The sequence below is a fragment of the Patella vulgata genome, chromosome 6 (assembly GCF_932274485.2).
Source record: "Patella vulgata chromosome 6, xgPatVulg1.2, whole genome shotgun sequence".
NCBI classification, from domain to species: Eukaryota; Metazoa; Mollusca; class Gastropoda; family Patellidae; genus Patella; species Patella vulgata.
In genome coordinates, this window is record NC_065884.2 from 22,900,502 (window position 1) to 22,928,266 (window position 27,765).

At 34.3% G+C, this 27,765-nt stretch overlaps 1 protein-coding gene across 1 annotated transcript; it reads right to left on the bottom strand.

The window, feature by feature from the left end:
• Positions 1-1,619: 1,619 nt before the first annotated feature.
• LOC126824759 (protein spinster homolog 1) lies at positions 1,620-27,656 on the bottom strand. Its single transcript, XM_050554122.2, has 11 exons — positions 27,275-27,656; positions 21,319-21,521; positions 19,922-20,073; positions 19,597-19,663; positions 15,845-15,981; positions 15,213-15,341; positions 14,106-14,301; positions 11,767-11,832; positions 11,262-11,360; positions 6,205-6,385; positions 1,620-4,649 (listed from the first exon to the last, which is right to left on the bottom strand). Exons 1-11 carry the CDS (start codon positions 27,510-27,512, stop codon positions 4,558-4,560), a joined length of 1,560 nt encoding a protein of 519 aa, XP_050410079.1. The 5' UTR covers positions 27,513-27,656; the 3' UTR covers positions 1,620-4,557.
• Between the last annotated feature and the right edge of the window lie 109 nt (positions 27,657-27,765).

Genomic DNA, 27,765 nt, shown 5'->3' on the forward strand with positions numbered 1-27,765 from the left:
GAAAATCTGGATGCACTTTCTCGGCCAATGCAGGGATCGAACACCCGACCTCCAGGCTAGCGAGCCAGCATCTTACCCACTTAGCCACCGTGATCCCCCTTTCAATTAGACCCTACATTATTTTTACTACAGGTAGCTGTAAACCTCTAGTTCAGATATTTAAGGCAGAATTACAAACATTTAAACTGAAACCTATCTATAATTGTGTAATTTGCTAAAAAAAAAAAAAAAAGACAAAAACTAATTGTTTATTATAAACATCAAATCCGGTTTCTCTTAACAGTTGATTAGTTTCATTTTCACATTTACTACACTTATATTACACAAATTAGATATGTAAATGTACAAGGCAACTCCGGTGCGGTTTCCCCCTGTCAGTGGTACGGAATGGGAGTGGGCTGGAAGGACAATGCCCAGTCGTTCGGATGGGAGGCAAAACAATAAATTAAACAAGATTTGATTCAGATTGAATAACCGGTAAGGGGCTACATGGGTGTAGGGGTCCAATCTCAGTTGAGATGTGGGAGGCTGAGCCTATTTCAGCCTGAAGAATTTCTTTGTCACCCAAATTTTCTCAAAGAATCGATCATTAATTTAAATGAAGTTCCACAAAGCTATGATGGTGGTTTATTTTTAGGGGAACTGTCTAGGTCAACACGGGGACCAAATCGCGGACCTCCAGATTAGTGAGCCACGGACAAGGGAAAACCACGTCGGACCTGGATCAAACCCTGGACCGCCGGATAAGTGAGCCAGCCCTTTACTGAGTCGTAGCGGCTCCCTTATGACACCTGCATATTAGCTGTACACGTACACTACCCCTCCCCCCCAACTATAATGTATAACGTATGCTCATCTTCATTATACGGGTTGTTGCAGAACAGTAAAACATTAAATTCCATTCAGTTTATCAAATAAAATCTTTAAAAAAAAGAACTTTTGATATTTCCATAAAGGGAGATAACTCCTGTTCCCATAAATGGATTTCCGAAATTCTGTATGTTCCCTTGTCCATTAATTATACTTTAAATCAAAATTTAACCAATAGCATATTCTTTGGATAGGATGAAGGGGGTATTTTCGCCAATATTTAATTTTATGTCAACTTCACAACTCTTAGTATAAATATAGCATTTACTTGACAATTATCACAATTTTCATCTGGCCCTAAATTGAGTTAGTGCAAACTTTTTGCTTGGAACTCTCTGAATTTGTGTTCCTGGTGTTATAAGCTTTCCAAAAATGTATAGTTTGTTTATTAGGGAGGACCTTGTAGCGGAACTTCAAGCTAGAAATTTTGGCTGCAAGCCTAATTGTGTTCAATGGGGTGGACTATTGCTGAATATCATCGGGTTCATACCAAATTTGAAAAGAATCTGATAAATAATCTATTAGGTGGTCATCCCACCAAATTTGAAATGATTGTTTGAAACTGAGCTGGATGTATAAAAAGTAATAGAAAACCAATCTTGGCATGTCCAGAATGAAAATATGACAAAATCTAGCTTTAATGTCAATCCTTAGAAATACCAGTATTGAGTAAGATGTGGACAAGAGATGGCAACACTGCTGTCAGTATATCCTGCAGCTTGATTTTTGGTGTAAAAACAAAACAAAAATTGAGAATTTAATTTTAATGAAAACAAAACCACATTAATCATAACAAGCTTATTGGATAATAATAAAATACAGCTCTCACAATTATCTTACATACCTCTCATACTCTTGTAAATACATGGTTGAAATAATATACCTGGCTTATGCGTCAACAGAAATAAATAAGGCGAAAAATCGTGGTCTAGGGGGAGACTATAATGGTAGTTACCTTCTTACACTTCAATAAAATAAGATGGTTTTTTTTTACTTGAACTCCAGAACGATGTTTTACTTTTGTAAACTTATAAACATCCAATCAGTTATAAGTTATTCATTATCACCTGAACTAGAGAGAGAGAGAAATGGGGTTTAACGTCCACTCGACACAAACTAGGTCATTTCGGGACTAACATATGGTTTAATTTTATTTCAATAATTCGCTTGCGCGTAGGGGTCTTTAGCAGTAGGAGGAAACCGGAGGACCCGGAGAAAACCCATGAGGTTGGACAGGCGACCCTACTCCTTGTCATGTACAACCGGGGATTCGAAACCATGCCAGTTGACTCAATGACAGACTTTGATACAGCGCGCGCACGCTAACCATTATCACCTGAACTACTTTGGAAATCGAATAGACAGTGATATAACACAACTTATTGATCCACTACTCTTGACTTTATTTTATGCAATGTTACAAGATTCTAAATGTTTTTTATGAATATTATTAAAAAAAATTTAAAAGAAACTTCACATATATACCTATTATGTTTAGAAGATCGAATGGGCACCACCTGGCCCGAGTACTTTCAAACAATGCAATAATAACAGAAACAAGCCAACAGTGAGGCCGATGTCCCCAGCTCCAATCCCAAAATTAATAGATGGCACATTAATTATCTTTTTGAAAAGTATGGAGCATAAAACTGATTATCTATACTTTGTCTACGCATAAATTGTTCACGATCGAACTCGGTCAAGATTTTTAAGTACTTAGTTTCATCACTCTCTATAACTTAGGATCAAAGTTATCTTGCCACAATTAATAAATAAGCTGTTTTGATTTTTTTTGCTAAGAGATGCGGCCATTATAATAATGAGATAAAAGTTTTAGCTTTTTTGTATTCTTTAAATTAACACTAATTTATCTTATGTTTTGCTCTTCTAATTACTTTCATCCAATATAATAAACTCTTTCCACATCAAATGTTCACAAAACATTTGGCATACAAGCTCTTCAAGAGAAAGAGAGAGAGAGAAATGAGGTTTAACGTCCACTCGACACAAACCAGGTCATTTCGGGACTAACATATGGTTCAATTTTATTTCAATAATTCGCTTGCGCGTAGGGGTCTTTAGCAGTGGGAGGAAACCGGAGGACCCGGAGAAAACCCACGAAGTTGGACAGGCGACCCTACTTCTTGTCACGTACTTGTCAATGACAGACTTTAAGATACAGCACGCACGTGCTAACCATTCAGCCATCCAACCCCCCCCAAACTCTTCAAGGAGCAGTCCGAGATTTCATTGGGTATCTCTTGATAATGTCTGTTTTAATTATGCCAAATAAAATACCAAAATGTGAAGAAATACCCCAATTAAATTATCTGAAATTATCAAATCATAATATTGATCTCCAGATTTGATATGGTTACCATCCTCAGTTTCAGTGAATAGACAATCGGGTCAGGACAGTCCCTAACAACTCTAGCTTCAGTAAGTATATGGACATAGGTATCCAGGCACAAAATATGGCTGGTATTTTAGAACAAAATCTTTGATTATCTTGGGTTAGGAAGATTGATATACCAATTGTCTGATTTGAAGTTTGTGTTTGTCTATGATGCATCTCTATTATATCAAGCACACATGCAAAATTATAATTTTTTTTATATAAATATACTTGTACATATTATTTGCTATAAATGAAGTTACAAAAGGTATATGGTTTATTATTTACAGGTATAAATGAATTTAAAAGATATAATCAAATGCCTATATTAAACATGTACTGTATAGAATAATTGTTAGATATTTCAGTCAATAAAACCAACAGAGACTTAGGAATATGATAATTCTGTACAAAATTTCCTCCCCTCCTAACAAGTACTGTAGGAGCTTTTGAAAGCTGCCATGTTATGCACTCATCGATGCTATGATGTACATTTCTTTGCTGTATGAAAAGTCATGTCAACACACAAATGCCATGCAAGATATGCCCACATTTTGCAAGGGTTTTCTACAATAGTGGGCCATAATCCTGGATATTAAGGTCCAACATATGTCAATATCAAAAGGAACCAAGATCTATGGGATATAAACATACATTTTAAGTTTCATCAAAATGGGATAAAAAAAAAAAAGTGACCTCTAGAGTGTCCAGAACCTTGATATTACATACTTTTACACTATTTACATGCAGGGAGCAGCCATTTTGTCAGGCAGTTTTGGTCCGACTTGCACGATATTCACACTCAGCCATCCTTATGGTGTGATAAATTTCAACAGTTTTGGTCCGAAATTGAAACTCAATCATAATTAGGGTGTAATGGTGATATATTTGAAAGTTTTTTAAAAATCAGATAAAAATTGTGACCTCTAGAGGGACCAAAAGTTAAAAATACGATTTTTTGTAAACAATCAGGGGCTATAATCCAGATGTTATGGGGCGATATGTGCGAATATTGAAATAACTGGGATCTTTGGATTATAAACATACATTTCAAATTTCATCAAAATTGGATAAAAATTGTGACCTGTAGTGTCCACAAATAAATTGTGGATGGACGGACAGTGGGACAACAATTTATGTCCACATGAAAATGTTTGCATACAAACAGAATATCATATGGTACAGCCATTCTTTCAGGACAATGTGGTTTCTAGTACATGTATGTCTAAATCACACATTCTCATACAGTAAAAAAATATTTAAATATATTGAGCTTTAATAAATAATAGATCTCATGTTATAACATGAATATCTCTTGATATAGTCTTTACAGCATGCTCTCCAGATACTACATCATCTAACGATTCTGTACTTTCTAAAAGACCTGAAAAAATTATACAATTTCCTTTAAGTGGTGGACACGTGCGCTGAATATTATTTGGCCGAATGGGTGGACACACTAGGCAAATGCTTCATCCGACTCACCAGTTGATTGCATCACCATTCACGTCACATGATTAAACCATGTCTTCAAACAACCACATGACTTCTCGATATGAGTGGTGATTTGCAAATGAATGCTTCGGCGAAGCGGACACACTAGGCGAATATAATTCAGTTTAATATATCAACCATGTTTGAATCAGGTGAATCATTCGGGCATTTGACTAATGTGTCCACCACTTAAATAGTTGTTATTTAGTATTAAAATATCTTGACTTGATACATTAAAACCACACTTCTTTATTATCTACAGTAGAATACTTTACAATTTTCCCTAATAAGCAGTATTATTTAAATTTTACACAGGTTACTATAAAATAAAACCAAGTACGAACAATCCAAACCATTAGACAAAATTCGAAGTCCTAAAAAAACGGTATAGGCAAAATAGTGTAAGAAGGCAAAATAGTGTAATCAGCATATGGACTGTTCACCGTGTACAAAATACAAGACAAACAGTGGTAACAGGTGTCCGGAAGAGTAAGCTTACCCTGTCTGGCGCCACACCCGCCCTAGCTGCATCCAAACTATTAGGCGAAATCTCGGTAAAATAGCATGATTGGCCAATAGACTATCGGTATGCAAAATGCACGTGATGAACAGTGTTAACGATGTAGTAGACAGACATAATCAGGGAGATTGTATACACGTCAATTAAATATATCTAGAATAATAGCCGAGAGAGACATGTTATATTTTCCAATCAAGTCAATATGACGCCCATAAAACTTTTAAAATGTTTTAATAAGTTTAGTTCGCAAGTATCCCTGTAGTTGAAGCTTAGATGACAAATGGATTTACATTATTACTTAAAACTTATAGTCTATTAATATGCTGAATACTGTCTGTTCATTAGTGCTTTCTTGTGAATTAGATCGCAAAATATATATTACAGAGCAATGTTTTTATTTCAATATATATCCTATCATAGTCACAAAGACGCACCACTATTAGGTATGATGGTATGGGATAAGACTAACAGCCAATGTTTACCAGAAATTACAACTGCAAACAACATTTTCTTCCTTGGTTGCCATGGTAATTGCTACCTTCACATGAAGATAACATGAAATTATGACTTTTCTCTAATTGTTGCGTCTGATGGACATGAGAAAAAGACTGAAATTTTCATTGTCAATGGTGTTGTCACATCCAGTGGACATGACCTTCAGACTTACAAGTACAAGCATAATATATGGACCTGGAACCAAGCAAGACGTCATCATAGCCATCTTGGAATTATGATATATTAAAAATTGATGTGCAATTGTCCAAGGAACACACATGCTAAGTTTCATGTCGATTGTATTTGAAATAGCAGAGTGTCGTCTATAATAACAAGATGAGTAGTGCAGGGGTCCAGTACTAGTCCAGAAAGAAGATAAAATGACTTATCACCCCAGAAGCAAAAGACAGGTAATTATGTGGATATATACCTTTTGTTATTTGTTCACATCTTCTCTTATCTTTTTGTATAAACATGGCTGTAGCTAGAAAGAAAGCTCCTCCTATTACACACACAAACGTTGTAGTAAACAGTGAATATTGTAATGATTTATATTGTACTGGTGTACTTTTAGATGTTGAACCATGTTTTGCTGATATTGCATCAGCAATCTGGAAAGAAATAATGGCAAAAATATAGGTATAGTATTTCCTACAGGTGTTATATTATTCTACTTTAGTGTATATCTCCATATACTGCTCTTGATACTATACAACCATTATGTATATTAGGTTTATTATATATCATCTCTTGGGGGGTTGGATGGCCAAGTGGTTAGCATGTGGGCCCTGTATCATAAGGTCTGTCATTGAGTCAACTGGTGTAGTTTCGATTCCCCGATTGTACGTGACCTGGAGAAGGTTGCCTGTGCAACCTTGTGTGCGTTCTCCTGGTCCTCCGGTTTCCTCCCACTGCTAAAGACCCCTACACGCAAGCGAATTATTTAAATAAAACTGAACCATGTGTTAGTCCCGAAATGACCTAGTTTGTGTCGAGTGGACGTTAAACCCTATTTCTCTCTCTTTCTTTATATATCATCTCATCTGGGTCAGCAAAAAAACCCAGGTAAACAATGAGGCTGAAATAAATAAATAGATGACACATACTAAGTAATTGTACATTTATTGTTTTGAAAAGTATAGAGCAATCAAACAGATTATCTTCTCTTAGCAGAAAATGTTCACGATCGAATTCAGTCATGTTTTGAAGTACTTGGTAGTGAAACTATACACTGAGTTTCATCAGTTAGAATCAAACCTATCATGTCCCAAAGCATTGACCAATGAAATTGCTTAGCTCTGCTTAGCTTTAGCTGAAAATGTTAATCACTGAACTCAGTCAAGACATTCACCTAATGAACATCTATACAAAGTTTAAACATTCTACCTCAATTAAAAGCAAAATTGTTATGTTCCATAATCTTGACCAATCAAATGGGTTATTGCTGGTTAGTTAGCCTAAGCAGAAAATTCTCATCAACGAACTTAGTCAAGGTAATGATATAATGAATCTATACTCCTGAGTTTCATCACCCTCACCCAATTACAACCAAATTTATCGCGTCCAAAAGCATAAACCAATCAAATTGCTTATCTCTGCTTACCCTAAGCAGAAAATGCTCATCTTTGAACTCCATCAAGACATTCACCTAAAAAACACCTACACCAAGTTTGAACATTCTAGCTCAATTAGAAGGAGAGTTACTGTGTCCCAAAGAGTATGATGGACAAGACAGACCCATTTTAATAATAAAATCCTAATCCAGGTGTTACCTATAATCAAATAGCATCACAATACAACACATATAAATCCTAATGGAGATGTTACCAAGTTTTATCATTCTCATCCAATTAGAACCAAAGTTATTGTCTTCCAAAGTCTCAATCAATCAAATTGCTTATCAGTACCTAATAAACACCTACACCAAGTTTGACCATTCTACCTCAAAAAGACGGAGAGTTATTGTCTTCCAGAGTCTCGACAAATCAGATTGAAGTATCTACTTTAGCCTAAGCAGAAAATGCTCATCAACAAACTTAGTCAAGGTATTATGCATTGAAACTATACACCAAGTTTCACCACTCTCACTCAATAAGGATCAAAATTATTGAGCTCCAAAGTGTCGACTAATCAAATTGCTTATAGTTCTGCTTAACCTGAGTAGAAAATGCTCATTATCGAAACTTACTGTCTGTTCCAGGTGACACTATGACACAAAAATTGCTTGCTATTTCTTCAATTTTTAATTAAAACGGCTAAAACTTAGTGACATACTTAGAATTTCCATCCTATTACTTTCTTACACGAGGGAACCAATTTCAGATCAAGCTATATAACTTATACTTGAAAAATCATGGTTTGTTTACATCGCGTTACTGAACATCAGCTATGTTTGACCTAGTTATCAAGAATAGTCGATTTGGTTTTGAGGTGTTGCGGCCTACTTGGATGTTAATGAAGTTGTTTCGGCCCAGTAGAATATAACTTTCATTTTTACGTGATTTAAGAACACAGTTGTTTGTCCAACTGACTTGAATATTTATTTGGCCCCAAGGGCTGTAGTGTTTTGATATTGATATAAACTACATACAAATATATCCTGAACTGACACATGATGGAAGTTTTGAAAGGAGGCTATAGGCGTACACAATAACAACTTGGATCATAATAATAATGTGAAAGTAATCGCGGGTTGCATAATTATGCCTTTGCTTAAAACTTTATCTTGAGAACCCTCGGAAATTTTAAAGTTGAATTTAGACTGGAGTGATGATCAAACTAATTGTATACGTAACCTAATTTCTCATGTATCCTGCAACAAATGCAAAAATGATTTTTATATAATAATTATGTCTGGAGCATTATCGCCCAGTTGATGCTGGTGTGCCATTAAACATCAATTACATCATTTCATTTCTTCAATCAAGGTTATGCATTGCAGAACACGGCACATGTGTCTGTGGATGGTTTCGCTTATTAAATAATTTTGTCCTTTTACGGTTTTGTAGATGGGTCCTCCTTTTAAATTGATTTTACGGATGTAATTAAGGCGTAGGCAATCTCATTTTTTGAACTTGTATATTGTAAATAATTCTGCTTCTCGAAATAATTTGTCCTTTTACGGTTTTGTAGATGGGTCCTCCTTTTAAATGGATTTTACGGATGTAATTAATGCATAGGCAATCTCATTTTTTGAACTTGTATATTGTAAATAATTCTGCTTCTTGAAATAACTGCATAATACTTTGGTACATCCCTTGACATCTCGCATAATTTTCATCTTGAAATAATAAATTGTAGATAACAATAATCAATTATTCAAGGGGTTGTATTTTCTAAGATTCACTTTTTTGTCTTTTCTACTAAGAATATCTATGATCCAGTGAACTGTGAGGAATATTAAAACACCAGCATTTATTTTGCAAAAAAAAAGGTTTAGAAACAGCTCAGAAAATTATATAACTATAACTGCTATGCAGTGATGACAGGTTTCGTCGGTGCCCGTTATCCTTTAATGGACGTCACTTAACATATTCACATGAGCATGATACACATGTAAGAAATTTACACGAAATGGCCATTTATGATAGCATGTTGACGTGTGAAACCTTTACAAAGTAACCAATGCTTGATCATATATCTACACAATATTACTTAAAGGAAATTAATAAACATTATTATTAAAGAGTATAGAATAACACTCTTTAAAAAAAAAAAACATGTTTGCTTTAAGGGTTGAAAATATAGGTGGTTTTTTTCAAAATCACTGGGCAAAACAATGTAAAAGGTACTTAGAAAAATATTATATTCTTTTGAAAAGTGACCCCAACAAAATCGCCTATTTCTCACAAATGGCAAAAATTCAGAATGATTCATGGGTTTTCAGTTGATCTTATATATCAACGTGTATATAAATGTTTAGAATATACAAATATTATATAATAAAGAAGTTGAATAACATTTGCAGGAAAACAGAATACGAAAATCAATTAGATATATATTAGCTAAATTGCGATGAAATATTTTGATTCAATAATTATTATAGCTAGTGGCATCGTGTATACTATGCTGTTGATTCTGTGTCAATCAGACAATAATTTTCTAGTATATGCGCTAAAAACTGTATCACCAAAGGGAGATAATTGAGATAAATATATTTTAAATATTTATTTACAGCTGATCAGAACCTATGTACTTTGGAAAACTAATAAAGTGTTTATAAAAAAGTCACATCTCCAGACCTTGCTCTCAAAAACCGAGTGGCTTAATGAGCAGTTACTGCGAAATAAGCAGGTGGAAACAAAACATAATATTAATCCGACCCAAAAAAAATGAGTGTTTAACACAAGATTCAAGGTGTGAAATTTAATAAGTATTACTGTCGCAAAAGAAATAGGCGAATTTTCCTTCATCAATGTACCTGATTTGGAGATCCCTGTCTACCCTTTAGACGAAATGCAAGTGTCCCATTACGCAGACACACTCTGTAATCATAGGCGTACGAGCTGGGGAGGCTGGGGGGGGGGGGGTGGCCGCCCACCCATTTTGGGCACCAAATGCTGGGAAAATTTGGGCACACAATTGTACTTTGTAAAAGTTGTATAAAAAAATATTGTGTTCTTGAATGTGTCCAATTTAAGAGCGAATTTAAATTCAGAGTGTCTATAGTTAGGCAATTAAATAGAAATCTTAAAGACTCAAACCCTCTATTGTTAGGAGTACAGTAAGCCACGAGTTACAGTTACATAAACAACTACATTTTTTGGGCACCAACCACCACCGCTCCCCCAGTCAAAAATTTCCCCGTACGCCTATGTCTGTAATGTTTATGTTTTGAGAAAGAAACAATGTCAAAATATGTGAAATTTACAAGAGAGTAGTGAATCTTATCGAACTTCTAGCTGTTAAGGCTCGATGCAGAGAGCAACGGGATGACAATTTCAGGTATGTCACCAAGTATGTCCCAAAACATCTACCAATCAAATTGCTTATCTCTGCTTAGCCTAAGCAGAAAATGCTCACCTTCGAACTCTGTCAAGGCATTGACCTAATAAACACTTACACCAAGTTTGAACATTCTAACTAAATTAGAAGGAGAGTTAGTGCGTCCCAAAATTTGTGATGGACAGACAGACAAACAGATTGATGGACAACAGACCCAATAAACCTGAAAGGAAGGTCTTATTGTCTACCAGGTCATCTAAACAATCACACTGACTAGCACACATTCATTGATCCTGCGGTAAAGGTAAGTAACTCTATAACACGATTCCAGATATGATCGAATCCGATATATAGACTTAATTATAAATGAAATAACGTCACACAAAATATCAAATCGCGATACTTTGTACAAAATAAAAACCTCTATCCGGAATCATTTTTTTAAGGATTAATTTGATAGGCTTTAAACAGAAAAATACCTAATCAATCTACAGTCAATGATAGACACAATTGTTTTTCATCTGTGGATAGTCGTAAACTTACCAGACCAATGAGATATGGACTACCAGCATCACCAAATGCATGGGATAACAATATTTGGAATGCCTCTGCTGTTGATCTTCTTGTGGGTATAACTACATACTGAAAATAAATTTATACATGTACTGGTAGTTAATAATTCTGATAATAAAGTGTACCAAAGATGGTTTCCAGTAAAAATAAGTGACCTATAGAGGGTCCACAAGCTACAATTGCAATTTTTACGTACAATTAGGGGCCACAATCCATGTACTTACGGTCCAATATGCGCAAATATCGAAAGGAACCAAGATCTTTGGGACACCCAAATTGTAATGAAATATTGACAAAATTTTACTGCAGGGGTCCCTCAATTTGTTTTTGACTTGCTATGCTCTGCAAGACTTTGTTTAATATCCCCACTTTTCAAAATTTCTGTATACACATTTGCGAATTCATAATTCAGTAATCACAATTATCACAACAGAAAGTTCATATAGCTAAGATGTAAATATAAAAATCATCATACCAATAACATATCAGCTACTATCGCCCAATTTAAACATAACATAGTTTCACCAATAAATATAAGTATCTGAAAAATAAGGAACAAAAATTATGGCAAGCCAAAGCGGGATTAATTACAAGACCGTTTTTCTGCATGAAAAAAGAAAAAATCGAGTATATAACAATTTTTTCATCACCTTCCAAGCATTTTTTTCTGTACAAAACGACGTATAAAGATTCAATAAAAATTATTTTTTTCCATTGCTGCTCTTGTATTTTGTTATAGTCAAGTCAATTTATACTGTTCACGGAAATATTTTACCACTATATTCGTTTTTTATAAACAATTCAACAAAATTATTTTTCACATGTCAAGACAAAAAAAATACACATGTCAAGACGAAAAAATTCATATGTCAACAGTAAAAAATTCACATGACAAGACGGAAAAATTCAAATGTCAAGACGAAAAAAAAATCATATATCACGAGCATGTGACCCTTCAAGAGCACGTGACCACAAAAACCGATGACGTCACTGCAAACAAAGATGGTTGCTTTTCATTTTTTCTGGCCGATTTTTTTGCATTGAACATGTTCACAGAAATATTTTATCACTATATTCGGTTTTTATAAACAATTCAACAAAATTATTTTTCACATGTCAAGACAAAAAGATAGGTTGCCAGGCAACGAAACATACGCCGACAGCAGCTACATCGTCTGGGCAGTCAACAAGAGTTGTCGCATATTTTTACTTTTTTCGGTAATGAAACATTTATAATACATTAAAATCTGATTAAGAGTAACAACTCATTATGTAATTATCAGAAAACCATTAGAATTTGTTTGGTTTTTATAAAGTTCTGTCCCATGCTAATGTTTAGTATACAAAACTTTTAACATCATGGATTTAGCTGTTCAAGTCATAAAGATTCATTGAAAATCAATATACTTGTTCGTCTCAAGACCTTAAACTCTGTGTACCAATCTGAAGTGAATCGGATGATAACTTTAGCCTCTACAGCGTCCACAAGATTTTTTGAAGTGATCAAGGCCCATAACTCTGGCAGTAATTATCAGAAATCAGTGAAAATCAATAGGCTTCTTTGTCTCATGACCTTAAACACTGTGTATAAATTTGAAGTCAATCGGATATTAACTTTGACCTCTAGAGCGTCCACAAGATTTTTTGAAGTGATCAAGGGCCATAACTCTGGCAGTAATTATCGGAAATCGCTGAAAATCAATAGGATTCTTCGTCTCATGACCTTAAACACTGTGTATAAATTGTGGACGCCGGACGGACGGGGGCAACGACAATATACGACCACATTTCAATGTGGGCGTATAAAAATACACGTCAAGTTATGGTCCGATATGCACGAATATCGAAAGGAACCGAGATCTGTGGGTTATAAAGTATAAACTTACATTTCAAGTTTAAACCAAATCGGATAAAGCTAAAAACGTAATTTTTCATACAATCAGGGGCCATTATCCATGAAGTTACAGTCCGATACATGCCAATATCGAAAGGAACCGAGATCTTAGGGTGATAAAGCTATATTTCAAGTTTCATTGAAATCGGATAAAAATTGTGACCTGTAGAGTGTTCACAAACCATTGTGGACGGACGGACAGGGGCGACGACAATATACATCCACATGAAAATGTGGGCGTATAAAAATGAAAAACTAGCTAGAATTTTGACAAATTAAAACAAAAAATACAAAAAGAGCCCTCCCCGTATCAATTTTTTACAAAGGATTGTCTGAGAACCAGAATATTTTGTGTGGCCTAATATTGTCCCCAACATTAATACAATTATTTCCCCTTTCCTGTCCTTTTATATTAGGTTCAGAATTATTTCTTATATTGCTTTATGAATCCTACTCTGAACTAGATAACACTATTTTCCCCGAGCAATTTTGCTAATAGTAATACACCATGGACAAATTCAATTTCTGTTATGGACCAATTGTCCCCCAAAAATTATAAAGAACAAAAACATTTAAACATACATTATGCAAGAGCTAAATCTGCCTATTTCCTGTCTTTCTTTAGGCCTGAAATGTTATCTAAATTATTAATTAGACATTAATTAACCTATCCAGGCCATAATCAACTCTAGATGGCAGCGCTAGCCTGCGATCTTTAGTGGATTGTAAGCCGATTTACTGCATAACTTTCCTTCTCGATTAAACGATTAACTGGATAATCGACACTTTGCTGTTTATCCCATAATGCATCTTTAATTTTTTTCAAATCCAGTTTGAAGACATTTATGTTTGTAAATAAATATGTGTTGTGAACTTATGATGTATAGCAATATAGGAGAAACAAAATTAGTAATATTTACCCATGTCGCCATTATGTTATACTGCGACAAAACTAAACTGAAGTAAAGAAATGGAACACAGACTAGAATTCCCAGGGCACAAATCAATGGGTCGGCTCTAGGATTGTATACTTTATATCGTCTGGCTGATTCAGCACCAGCAGCTACACCTATAAACCCTGCTGCTACTGTTATAACACCAAATATCAGTGATACCCTACAATTATACATAACATACACATATATTAGATCTAAACAGAAAAAAAAAAAAAAAAAAAAGGAAAGTGTCCTATGAATAATATACCTATTAATCAATTCACATGCCATAACATTAGATATTTCAATGAATTCCTCCATGACACAATAAATACAGTTAAAGGTATTGCATGTTTGTCAAAATTATGTTAATCAAAAGAGCTCCCATAGGATTTGTATGCTAAAATTGATTTTTTTGTTGTTTTGAGTTGATTTGGGACCAAGCTATCCAAAAATGTCAGGGTTCAAATTTTCTGATGACAAATCCTTAGAATCAACTTCAGATCTTGAAAATCCAACCATTATTGGCGGCGACAGTCATGACCTCGATGATGGGGGGCCCGATTATAAAAAGGCCTCTCCAAGAGGGGTCAAGGGGACGGAACATTTGAACTCCAACATTTTTGGATAGCTTGATCCCACATCAACCCAAAACAACAAAAAATCAATTTTAGCATACAAATCCAACGGGATGACATCTCATACCACACTAATAGCAAAATGAGTAGGAAGTCAAACATATTAAATTTGACCAGAAATATCTTTTTAATGATATAACACGAAAGGTGAAAGTTTCACATTTTTGTTCATATATTGTATACAAGGATTTGCGAATCCCAGCCCATTTTGCTGTCAATGGTCACATATATGTCAACCGGGAGAAAATAATTGGATTGTGGAATATGCACACTTCCACCCATCTTTGGATGCACCCCTTCAAATAAATATATTCACAACACTCTGTGAAAAGAAGTATACAGAAACTATAAAGGAAACTGCAGAGCCCACTGTCTTTTTTGTTCTGCAAAATTTGTTAATATTACATTATGCAAACAGTATAGATACAAGCTAATATTTTTAATTCAAACTTACTGCTCTTCTGATGTTGATTGACCCAGTGTTTCAGTAGCATCTAACATGAAGACAGGAGCCCATAAAGCTAAAGCTCCAGCTACAAATGTTACACATGTAAATCCAATTGTTGATAATACATAAGATTTACTGAAAAGACAAAACAATATGGGATTTTATTCTAATAAAAAAACAAGCAGTTGCCATGCAAGATACACCCACATATTGCACGAGACGGAAAGAGAACAAGCTAAAAAAGCGATTTTTGTACAATAAGGGGTCATAATCCAGGATGTTGCGATCTGACATTCGTCAATATCAAAAGGAACCAAGATTTTTGGGATAAATATATGTACATACATTTTAAATTTCATCAAAATCGGATACAAATTGTGACCTCTAGTGGCTTCAGATGAACTTTCTCAGCCTACACTAGGATCGAAATACGGCACCTCCAGATTAGCGAGCCAACGTCTAACTCACTTAGCAAGTTAGAGAGCCAACGTCTAACTCACTTAGCAAGTGAGAGAGATACTTATAGACATACCTGTACATAATGTCATAAAGATGAATATTATCAAATTAGATTACATGTACAAAGCATAAACAGAACTTTGTAATTAATTAATATCATAATAATAAAGATCACTTACCATTTCACTAATTCTTTGATATCTGTCATAACACTTGTATTACTTAAATGTTCTCCTTCATCAGCCATACCTCTAACTGGTTCTTTACAGAAGATCAGGATTAATATAACACATAATAATCCCAATGCCGGTGTAACCTATAATAAAAAATATCACAATATAAATATAACATATATAAATATTAATCCAGGTGTTACCCAAAATCAAATAATATCACAATACAATACAACACATATATATAAATATATATAAATCCTAATCCAGGTGTTACTAAGTTTCATCACACTCACTCAACTAGAATTAAAGTCATTGTGTCCATTAGTGCCAGTATTGATGTAATGAAACTATACACCAAGTTTTATCACATGGGTTTCTTAATCAACAATTAATAATTAACTCTTTGTAAATCAGCCAAATGTAGATTGTTTTATGATACCATAGTCTACAGTGGTCAGTTCATTGTTATATCAATCGACTTGATAATTAACTCTTTGTAAATTGGCCGAAAGTAGATTGATTTATGATACCATAGTGGCTGATTCATTGTTTTACCAATCGGCTAGATTAAACATTAATCCGCTGAAGCCAACAAAAAACAACCGATTAAGAACAGTGGTCTGGGGAATTACCTGCGAATTTGATAAAATCAGAAGTTCTGATTTTCTGCTCATTAGGTGCATACATGGTGGCAATGCTTCACAAGTTATTTTTATTTCGACGCTATTGATGAATGCAGGATCCCCTGCCCCAACCCTCTCCCCCCAACTCTGGAAACGCGTCACAGTGGATTTGTCTTGAAGAATAAGAACTGGTAATGCTCCTTTTTTACAGCTCTATTGTCCCTTTAATAAAATGCAAAACAGTAGGACGTTAAACCCCATTTCATTTCATTTCATTTCATTTCCTTTAATAAAATACTCATTAATCTGAATTCGGGTATCAAGGAAATCTTAACTGAGCAAAGGACATGACATTCGTTTTATTTCCTTGTTTATTTCAATTGCATCTAGAATTCAGGATACAGCTGACTTGAGTTTAATGCACATTTCTTCCACAGTCAAGAATCCAAATACATACCTGATGCATGTAACCACAATATTTGCCCACATTAAAATATGGGTATATAATAAATATACCATCACTTGTAAATATTTTAAGTTTCTCTTAAAATTATCTGATGTGGGTTATCGATTCTTTATGATTAAAGAAGTCAAGCTCCCTACAATTTAAATTCGCTGATATTGATAGTTATTTTAATTATTTGCAATTTTCGAACAATAGATAATTTTTCACAGCTTAAAGGGACAATAACACTCTTGCTGGCTTGAAAGCTCCAGAAAATAAATAATATCTCTATCTAAGTACTAGATGTTTAAGTGTCCTACCGGTTGTGTAAATTATCCATTACATCCTATTTTACTTGTCCAGAGGGTTCGAAAATATTTTTAAATCGAAGTTTCATTTGAAAAGGTTTACATTAGACGTTTCAAACCATTATGTTGAATTTTTCAAAATTTTTAAATAAGGTGTGTTAAGATGAAATTTGTATCATCAATTAATTGAAATATTCCAAAATAGTACATTTTGTTGACCAGAATAAAGATTGGGACATATTATTCAGTTACACTTACAACAAGAGTGGTATTGAACCTTTAAAGTTAAAGACGCATTATTCAAGAGCTAAATCTTCCTATTGCAGGTCTTACTTTAGGTCTTAAATGTTATATAAATTATTAATTAGATGTTTATTAATTTGCCAAGACCATAATCAACTCTCGATACCATTGGTAGCAATGACAATCAAGAATCTGCTATTCTCCAAACAGTCCAAACTTTGCTCAGAATAAAGTAATTTGACTGAAATTTTCAAGATTCAAGAAATTTCCTTTTCATTATCTATCTTTGAACTGTCAGCTTTTTATCTAAATCTTACATAATGCATCTTTAATCCACATTAAAATTTACTAAAATTTATTATTCAACATTTAATAAAAACAAAATCACAATATCAACAGTAGATATTCCCCCAGCTGGGATTCAATCAGAATAAAAAGCGTCCATCCAAAATTTCAGTGAAAATTATAGGTGGTGCTAGATGGTTTTGACCATATCCTATTTTTCATCTGTGCAGTGGATAAAACAATATTCTTTTAGTGGCATTTAGTAAATGGGTAGATAAATAAACTATAACACATACTTATGGAAAAACAGCTACTGATTTATTTAGGCGATGTTTTGAAGAGTATTCTCTCAACGTTATCAATCCATAAGTATGTGTTATAGTTTATGGATAAAACATGTTGACAATCTTTTTTTTTTAATTCATCATATCTTTGTAAATACCGAACAGAGCTGAGATATTTTTGGACGGATAGTATTCTTAGAAATTCAATTTTCACGATATGCCCACATTTTGCAAGAGATGGATAGAGAACAAGCTGAAAACAAACAGGATTTTTTGTACCATCAGGGGCAATAAATCCAGAATGTTATGTTCTGAAATGCCCAAATATCAAAAGGGACTGAGATCTTTTGGAAATAAAGATATGTTTTAAATTTCAACAAAATCGGATAAAAATTGTGACCTCTAGAGGGTCCACAACCTTCGTTGCCCACTTTTACATGATTTGCGTACAAAGTGCGGCCATTTTGTCCGGCAGTTTCATTTTGATTTTCCCGAAATTCAAATTTAACCTTCATTATGGTGGAATGGTGATATATTTAAACGGTTTTTAAAATCGGATAAAAATTGTGACCTCTAGAGGGACCACAAGCTAAAAACGCGATTTTTTGTACATTCAAGGGCCATAATTCAGGAAGATACAATTTGATACGCACGAATATCGAAAGGAACCAAGATCTTTGGGTTATAAACATGTATTTCAACTTTCATCAAAATCGGATCAAAATTGTGACATCTAGAGGGTCCACAACCTTGTTTTACCAGATGTTTGCACTATTAGTGTACGAGGGGCGGCCATTTTGTTCAGCAGTTTTGGCCCAATTTTCACGAAATTCGACGTCAACAAACATTATGGTGTAACAGTGATATATTCGAACTTTTGTTTAAATTGAATAATCATTGTGACCTCTAGAGGGACCACAAGCTAAAAATGCTATTTTTCGTACAACTAGAGGCCATAATTCAGGAAGTTAAAATTCAATATGCGCGAATATTGAAAGGAACCAAGATCTTTGGGTTACAAACCTGCATTTCAAGTTTCATCAAAATCGGATCAAAATTGTGGCCTCTAGAGGGACAACTTTGATATACCAGATGTTTACACTATACCAAGATCTTTGGGTTATAAACATACATTTCAAGTTTAAACGCAATCAGATAAAAATTGTGACCTCTACAGTGTTCACAAGCTAAAAACGTGATTTTCGTTCAATCAGGGGCCATAATCCATGAAGTTACAGTCCGATACATGCCAATATCGAAAGGAACCAAGATCTTAGGGTGATAAACCTATATTTCAAGTTTCACTGAAATCGGATAAAAATTGTGACCTGTAGAGTGTTCACAAACAATTGTGCACGGACGGACAGGGGCGATGACAATTCTTAAAGTACCTGATCGTCATTTGAGGGATTTTTATACGCCCATAAAAATCCCTCAAATGACGATCAGGTACTTTAAGAATAAGAATAAAATAAGAGCCTTGTCTACATTCATTATTTGTCACAATGAGTGTAAAAATATTAAATTTCATAGAATTCGTTAATATGTACATTAATTCTTTTCTTACCCGTAATGCCCACTGCCATGCTCCTAGTAGTTTAGCAACATTAGAACCAATAATATATCCTAACCCACTGAAAAGTAAAAGTAAGGTGTATCAATTCTAAAGTACACTGAATATTCAACTTAGTAAGAGAAGTGTTATTGGGTGTTTTGGATAGAATAAAACTACTCAGTTTCATGCAGAATATCCATTATTTAATTATGGCAAAATTAATTTTCTCCTGGGATACGGATTCACCTCCTAAATCTTTAGGAGCAAATATTTTACATGTACTATACAAGAGAGTGTGGTGGCCCATTTCAATTCTGTTTCTTCATAAATAACTAACCTTCCCACGGGTATAGCAAAATAAAATATCATTAACATCTTAGTTCTCATCCCTTTAGAAAATAAATCAGCTATAATAGTTGGAGCTATGGTAGAATAACTTGCTTCACCAATACCAACACACCCACGTAATAATATAAATCCATAAAAACTCTGAAATAAAACAACAATAGTCTGAACTAGCTACATACATGTAGGTAAAAAGCAAAAAGTTTATACTGTATAATATCACTGCTGCATTAACAAGTTTATATGATATAATCAAGGGCAATAAGTCTTTACTAGGGCAATTCTACGGTAAGGAGGTACATTTTGAACTCGTCATGTTTTGAATACTTCCAATATTATCTAACCATGAATAATTAACTGTTTGGGTTTCATATAGCATTAAAGACATATGTTATAAGTATAAGCTGATATATGATTTAATTTGTTCATGAACACCTGAAATAAATATTGGCTCCTCAAAGTATAGGTAACGGACATACAGAAATGAACACTATGATTTGCCTGAATGAAAATGTAAGAAAAGGCACTAATACTTGATGTGTACTGTATGATCACTTCTCACATTTGGATTCTTGTAACCCAGTAAATTAGAAATTATTGTGGTAACGGCCGTACATATTTTCTGGTAACGGACGTACGAATGCAAATTGCTAACCCATTACATGAGATATGTAAATTTTTAAGTAATAGGACTGATAGATAATAATAATAATGAACTCATATGAATTAATGGAGCAGTTACTTTCCTGAAAACATTACTCCTTGTTTAAAATATTGTGACCTAAAAATTTGGGTAACGGTCGTACATTTTTACCCTAAAATTTTGGTAAGGGACATGCATCCATCTATATAACTCCAAATGATTCAGAGAATTCGGGCAAATGTTTTCTTTTTACGGTCATAACAAGAATGGGTGATATTAGCATTAAATATGAGTTTTTGAACAGTTCCATAAATTAATATGAATGAGAGAGATAAAAGGTAAATATTTGGTAACATGAAATACTGTGAAACGTATTACGGTCATAATAACAAGAATGGGTGATATTAGCTTTAAATATGAGTTTTTGAACAGTTCCATAAATAAATATGAATGAGAGAGATAAAAGGTAAATATTTGGTAACATGAAATACTGTGAAAAGTAACGGACGTACATCTATGAAAACCCAAGTTATTCTGAGAATTTTTGCAAATGTTTTCTTTTTATGGTCATTATAATAAGAATGTTGGTTACTTTCACAAAAAATATATTATTTTCATATTTCAATGTATAAATATCATGTTTATATACATTGTCAGATAACTAATGCCAAATCATTCAATATGATTCAGAATATTACTACTACTATAATAGGGTTTCAGTTTACCAATGGTTTACATCAACTTACATTTGAGGGTACAAATGATGACGCCAGAGTAACTAATGACCACAGTGATATACCACAAGCCATGATATATTTCCTTGTATATCTATCGCCCAAATAACCAAATATTGGAGAAAATACCATATAAATACAAATAAATGATGTTTGTATTAACCCAGCTTCACTAAATGTCAGATCATAGTATTTTATAACATCTTTTAACACACCTAGAAATAAATATAAAATAATTAGTGAAACAGTTCATTCAAGACTGTTTCTACTCGCATTACAGTAGGCTGCACATGTACAAACAAATTTCTTTTATTCTGAATATTTGGGATTATGCCTAGTGTCACTTAAAACATTCCATCGCACAAAAGAGATTTGTCTTGAAAAATTGGACTCATCACCAATTTGGCACCGGGAAACGTCAGCTAAAATTACGTTACTCCATGGGATATAGATCATTTCATACAATGGATGAAATGCCATATTTATCATAACTGACAATGTACGACAATTCAAGTTTTGTATATGAAAAGATATTAACCGTCACTTGTATTGTAAATACAAGTAAACAGGAGACAACTACCTTATAGTACATATTGGGATATTGCATCGTATATGGATTTTATTTTTCAAGTGGTGATTTCAAAAACATAGATCACTTTATAATAACCATAATTATAATTTGTTCATACACTAAAAGGGGTTAAAATAAGCTTAATCCCATTGACAATGTAATTATTATAATATTAAGAGAACACAGTTTTTATGGGAAACAATCACTAGTTTTATTCTTAAAGCATGAAATTTTGACAAGTACCCTCTTATCGTTATCAAGCACAATGACATTTAGTAAATTGAGGTCAGTTTGTTAATATATATGAAATTCATAGTGAAACCATTTACAGAGAATTAAATAACAGTAACAATAGGAATCAAAGATAGGTTGCCAGGCAACGAAACATAAGCCCACAGCAGATAAATCGTCAACAAGAGTTGTCGCATATTTTTACTTTTGTAGTTAATCAAACATTTATAATACACTAAAATCTGATTAAGAGTAACAACTCAGAAAATCATTAGAATTTGTTTGGTTTCTAGTTCTGCCCCATGCTAACGTTTAGTATACAAAACTTTATCATGGATTTAGATGTTCAAGTTATCAAAGATAGGTTGTAGGGCTGGGTATTGCAGTCAGAAATCATATTGCAATACATTGTGATACGTGACAAAAAGTACTGCAAAAGTACTGCAAAAGTACTGCAATACTTCGATAAAGTCAAGGTTTATCCATATTCCTGAAGCAATGGCCCGAGAAATCCCTCTCTGCCCATTGCTGGATTGACTTCTGATACTTGAGCTTTTGAGAGAGTGTGTCTATTCTTCCCGTTCAATCAAATCTCTCCCAAGTACAGCAACATGACAGCCCTTTGTTAATCTGGGCTCTTCCCTAAAACTTTGGACAGTGATTTAAGGTATTAAAAACGGCGAAAGTATTGTTCGTGTCCAAGCAGTATTGTTTACATTGTAGCCATTGTCACGCAATTAGTTTTTCTACAATAATCTGCTATGCAATGGTTAATTGGGCGTAATAAATTTTTTGAGTCAAGACGTAACATTATGTAAACATATATGGAGCTCTGTTTTTAAAACTTGAATGATATTGTTACGCAGTTCGGTATAGGTATTGACCAGTCATAATTTGGAACAGAAATTTGCTTTCATTACAGCAGTGTTTGAGTGGAATTAGGTCTAATCAAACGAAACACTGCGAGGAGTATGGGGTTTATCACAAAGCACAGTTTTATTTTGAATGGCTTTATTGTTTTTACAACTTTGGTCTTAGACACTTATTGTTTACTGCAAAGCCTGCAATATGACTGATTACATGTATGTGAATACACATTTCACTTTATTCGTTTTTTCAACTTTGGTCTTGGCTTAGCAGACATATTGTTTACTACAAAGCCTAAATAATCTGACTGATTATGAAGTCTTTATAGACAGTCTAGCAAACATTTGAATATATTATAAAAGTAGAAAAATATCGATACAGCAAAAATGTATCGATAAAGTGTATCATGGACAAATGTACTGTAATAATGTATCGATATGGCAACATTTTTTCGACAGCCCTAATAGGTTGCCAGGCAAGTGAAACAAGGGCCATAAATCTAGACATATTTATAGGAAATTGCTGAAATTGAAATGCATATCAATTTCAAAATAATCAGATGATAAATGTAGTCTGTAGAGTGTTCACAAGAAATTGTGGATGACGAATGGACAGATGTGGGCAACAGCAATATACGATCACATTTCCATGTGGGCGTATAAAAATCATTGAAAATCAATATACTTGTTCGTCTCAAGACCTTAAACTCTGTTAAACAGGCGTCTCATGACCGTAAACACAGTGTATGATAACTATGGTCTCTAAAGCATCTAGTCTCTATCATCCAGAAAAAAACATTCTACGAATATTAGTCTGGATGTGTTGTCAACGTTTGAGAATAATAGGTCATTGGCTATGGGAGGTAACTAGTCCTAAAACACGATGAAATTAATTTAAGATTGCCATTTCAGAAAATCCATTTGATTGCATTGCCAGTTCAATATCCAACACTTTTAATTCTTTTTATTGTAAAATTTCTCTCTTCATATGGGCCATATCTATGTTTTGTTTTTTTAATCGACCCTAATTCGTTGTCACGATTCATGTTTGTTCATAATAACGCAAGAATTATTGGATTTATTGTGCAAAGGGGTGCAACTCTTACACTTGACTTGGCCAAAGATACAGGATAATCAGCCACATAAAAAAAACCCTCCCGGTTACGCATGGGCGATGGAACTTTTCATCAAAAATTTACAACAGTCCCAGACCCTCCGTATGTTGAAGACTAGGAGGTTCTTGGTGACTTAGACTATAAAGCATCCACAAGATTTTTCAAAGTAATTATCGGAAATCGTTGCAGATCAAGAGGCTTCTTCATCTCATGACCTCACACAATGTGTATAAATTTAAAGTCAACTGGATATTAACTTTAGCCTACAGAGAGAGTCCACAAGATATTTCAAAGTGACCAAGGGCCATAACTTTGGCAGTCATTATCGATAATCATTGAAAATCAAATGGCTTCTTCGTCTCATGACCTTACATACTGTGTGTAAATTTAAAATCAATTGGATATTAACTTTAGACTCATGAGCATCCACAAGATATTTCAAAGTGATCAAAGGCCATAACTCATGCAGTGATTACAGGGACCGTACACAGATTTTTGTCATAAATTTATATTTTTATGAAAGTTATGTTTTTTTGATTGTTTTAATCAAATTTTATGATATTTTTATAATGTGTCTATTACATTTCATGACGTTTTATGTTTTTATCATCAAATATTATGACTTTTTGTTATAATACTGCACTGACAGTAAATATGTTATCTCTGGTTCATGAAGTAGTGTTCAGCCAGTGTTATGCGGATAAGAACGTCCCATCAGTAGTATTAATGGTCGTAGTCATCTTATCCTATGTTCATATACTCACGAGGAGCCACGGTAACTAAGCAGGTAAGATGCTGGCTCGCTAGCCTGAAGGATGCAGGTTCGATCCCGGTGTTGGCTGCAAAAGTTCATCAGGTTTTTCCAGCGTGGTTCGCCTTGTCAGTGGTGCAGGACACAGACCTGACCACATTGGCGTGTCTGGAGTATGCTCGTCTTCATTTATAGCCCAGTCAGAGCAGAATAGTAGGACGATAAACCCAAATTTCATTTAATTCCATTTCATATGCATATACCATCATTAACATTAACTGAACACTGTCAAACAGAAAATGAAAGAGAGCAGCAGGCTGGGGGTCATAAAATGCCTGTAGTCCGGTCAAAATGCAGTTTAACCCTTCAAAAATTGCTACAAAGGTTTCTCAACGGATTCTGGTAGGCTTTAGTGTACTTTTTAACATACAAAAAGTTCACCAAAGTAGGACCCCCGGAAAAGTGTTTTTACCAAAACATTGTTACAAAAGGTCTCTCAACTGATGGCAGCACTGTATATATGGAAAGCCATTGCTTTCCAGTTTCCAGATTTTCAGCTATGTGATATAAAATATGGTTAGAATGTGTTCCTTGTCCCCAAAATTAGGGGATAGATCTAGACCCAAGTTTAATCAAATTAGACTGAAACGTTGGTCACATGGTAGTGAAATGTTGGACACCATATTGGATTTACTTGTTCGATAATGGCCCACTTTCATTCGTGCCCACCAAAACCTGGCGATAGACATCAAGATCATCAAATTTAAGTCAATAGTTATTTGGAGGTGTTGGCGACCATTTTTGACGCCATATTGGATTTTTGTGTTACATAATAGGCTAACATCATTTCTAATGATCTTAATGTGTTCTTTGCCCCCCAAAACCTAGTGATAGACACCAAGATCATCAAATTTGAGTTGACGGTTACAATAGTTATGATCATTAAGACGTTTCGGCGGCCATCTTGAAAAAAACCCACTTTTCCGGGGGGGTCCTACTTTTAGTATGTTGTAAAGTACATTAAACACTACCAGAATCAGTCAAGAAACCTTTTGTAGCAATATTGGCGGGGTTGAGGGGCTATTTTCCATATATCGACCTGACTACTGGATGATTTTCGTATTCAAAACTAGATTTATTAGTATAGAAATTTATCATTGGGAGTAGCGATTTAAGGTTAATTTTATATTTTGAAAACATTCTCGACTCATTTTATCAGAAATAGTGAAATTTTATATTTTTTATATTTTTCCATTTTATGATAATTTTATGAGATATGACAAAATTTTATGAAAATATAAATGTATTTATATTGTATGGTCCATGCAATTATCGGAAAATGTTGAAAATCAATAGACTTCTTAGTCTCATAACCTTGAACAATGTTTATAAATTAACTCTAGCCTCTATATCTAGAGTGTCCACAAGATATTTCAAAGTGATCAAGGGCCATAAATCTGGCAGTAGCTAAGTGGGTAAGACGCTGGCTTGCTAGCCTGGAGGTCGGATGTTCGATCCCTGCATTGGCCAGATTTTCCGGCGTGGTTCCTCCTTGTCAGTGAAGCAGGACAGAGGGCCTGACAAGGACAGCTGTCTAGTTGTTTGGATGGGACGATAAACTGAGGTCCCGTGTACACATTGGCATGCACGCAGACCATCCATTGACAGTTGGAATTCGATATAAGAGTGGGCAAAATTTTCCTCATAGCACACTGTATAGTGTATGCTCGTCTTCATTAGCCCAGTTCGAAGCAAAACAGTAGGGCGTTAAACCCCATTTCACTTCATTTTCATTTCAGAAATCGTTGAAAATCAATAGGATTCTTCATCTCATAACCTTAAACACTGTGTATAAATTTAAAGTCAAATCAGATTTTAGCCTCTAGAGCATCCACAAGCAATTGTCACTCATTGTGGACTGACGAACGGACAGACGGGGGTGACGACACATTTCAACGTGGGCTTATAAAAGGTTTGGATGGGACAAAAAACTGAGGTCCTGTGTACGTAGGCCTACACATTGGCGTACACGTAGACGATCCATTGACAGTATGCCCGTCTTCATTAGCCCATTTCGGAGCAAAACAGTAGGGCGTTAAACCCCATTTCACTTCATTTTCATTTCAGAAATCATTGAAAATTAATAGGATTCTTCATCTATGACCTTAAACACTGTGTAGGCCTATAAATTTAAAGTCAATCAGATTTTAGCCTCTAGAGCGTTTACAAGCAATTGTCACTCATTGTGGACTGACGAACGAACGGACAGACGGCGGTGACAACACATTTCATCGTAGGCTTATAAAAGGTAAAATAAGATTCTAACAAAAAACAACAATTGAATAGAATAAACTAGTGATTGTTTCCCATAAAAACTGTGTCCCGATCGCTAAATCAAATGCCACTCAAAGATGATGTAAATTGTAATTATTACCTGCAACAGTAAATCTATCCATATAATTTAATAGATTAATTAATAAAAGTGTTGCCACTGTTATATAGGCGGTCTTTCTGCTGATGCCATTACTATTAATTGTTTCATGTGTTCGCAATTCAACAGCATCGATCTCTTCATCTTCGTCATTTGGTAGGATCAGTTGGGTGTCTGAAAAATCAACAGGCATATCTTCCAAATGAAATGTGTCGTCAAAAGGGGGCGCTAAAGTAATCATTTGTTGATGTTTTCTGTCATTATCTATAATTCAGTCACATGCAAGCAACAATTATAGACGGATATTGCGATAAGGATGAAACTAATCTTCCTAACACCAGTTTTATTATACAGCGTCAACTGTTGTTTACTTCATGAGAATACTTTTAAGTTTCCAAATTTGCAATGCTCAAGATCCAAGCGAAATATAGAAAACGAATTACTTCTTTTGGATATATAAACAATAACTAAAATAAAAGAATTTCACGTTGAAA

What these genes read in the sequence shown, in the direction of transcription:
- LOC126824759 (XM_050554122.2), bottom strand. Translation starts at nt 27,512, where the DNA reads ATGATTACTTTAGCGCCCCCTTTTGACGACACATTTCATTTGGAAGAT. An exon ending in TTTGCTATACCCGTGGGAAG is followed by an intron (nt 19,664 to 19,921) that starts GTTAGTTATTTA and finishes TTTACTTTTCAG; the next exon opens with TGGGTTAGGATATATTATTG. An exon ending in GTCCATATCTCATTGGTCTG is followed by an intron (nt 6,386 to 11,261) that starts GTAAGTTTACGA and finishes ATTTCTTTCCAG; the next exon opens with ATTGCTGATGCAATATCAGC.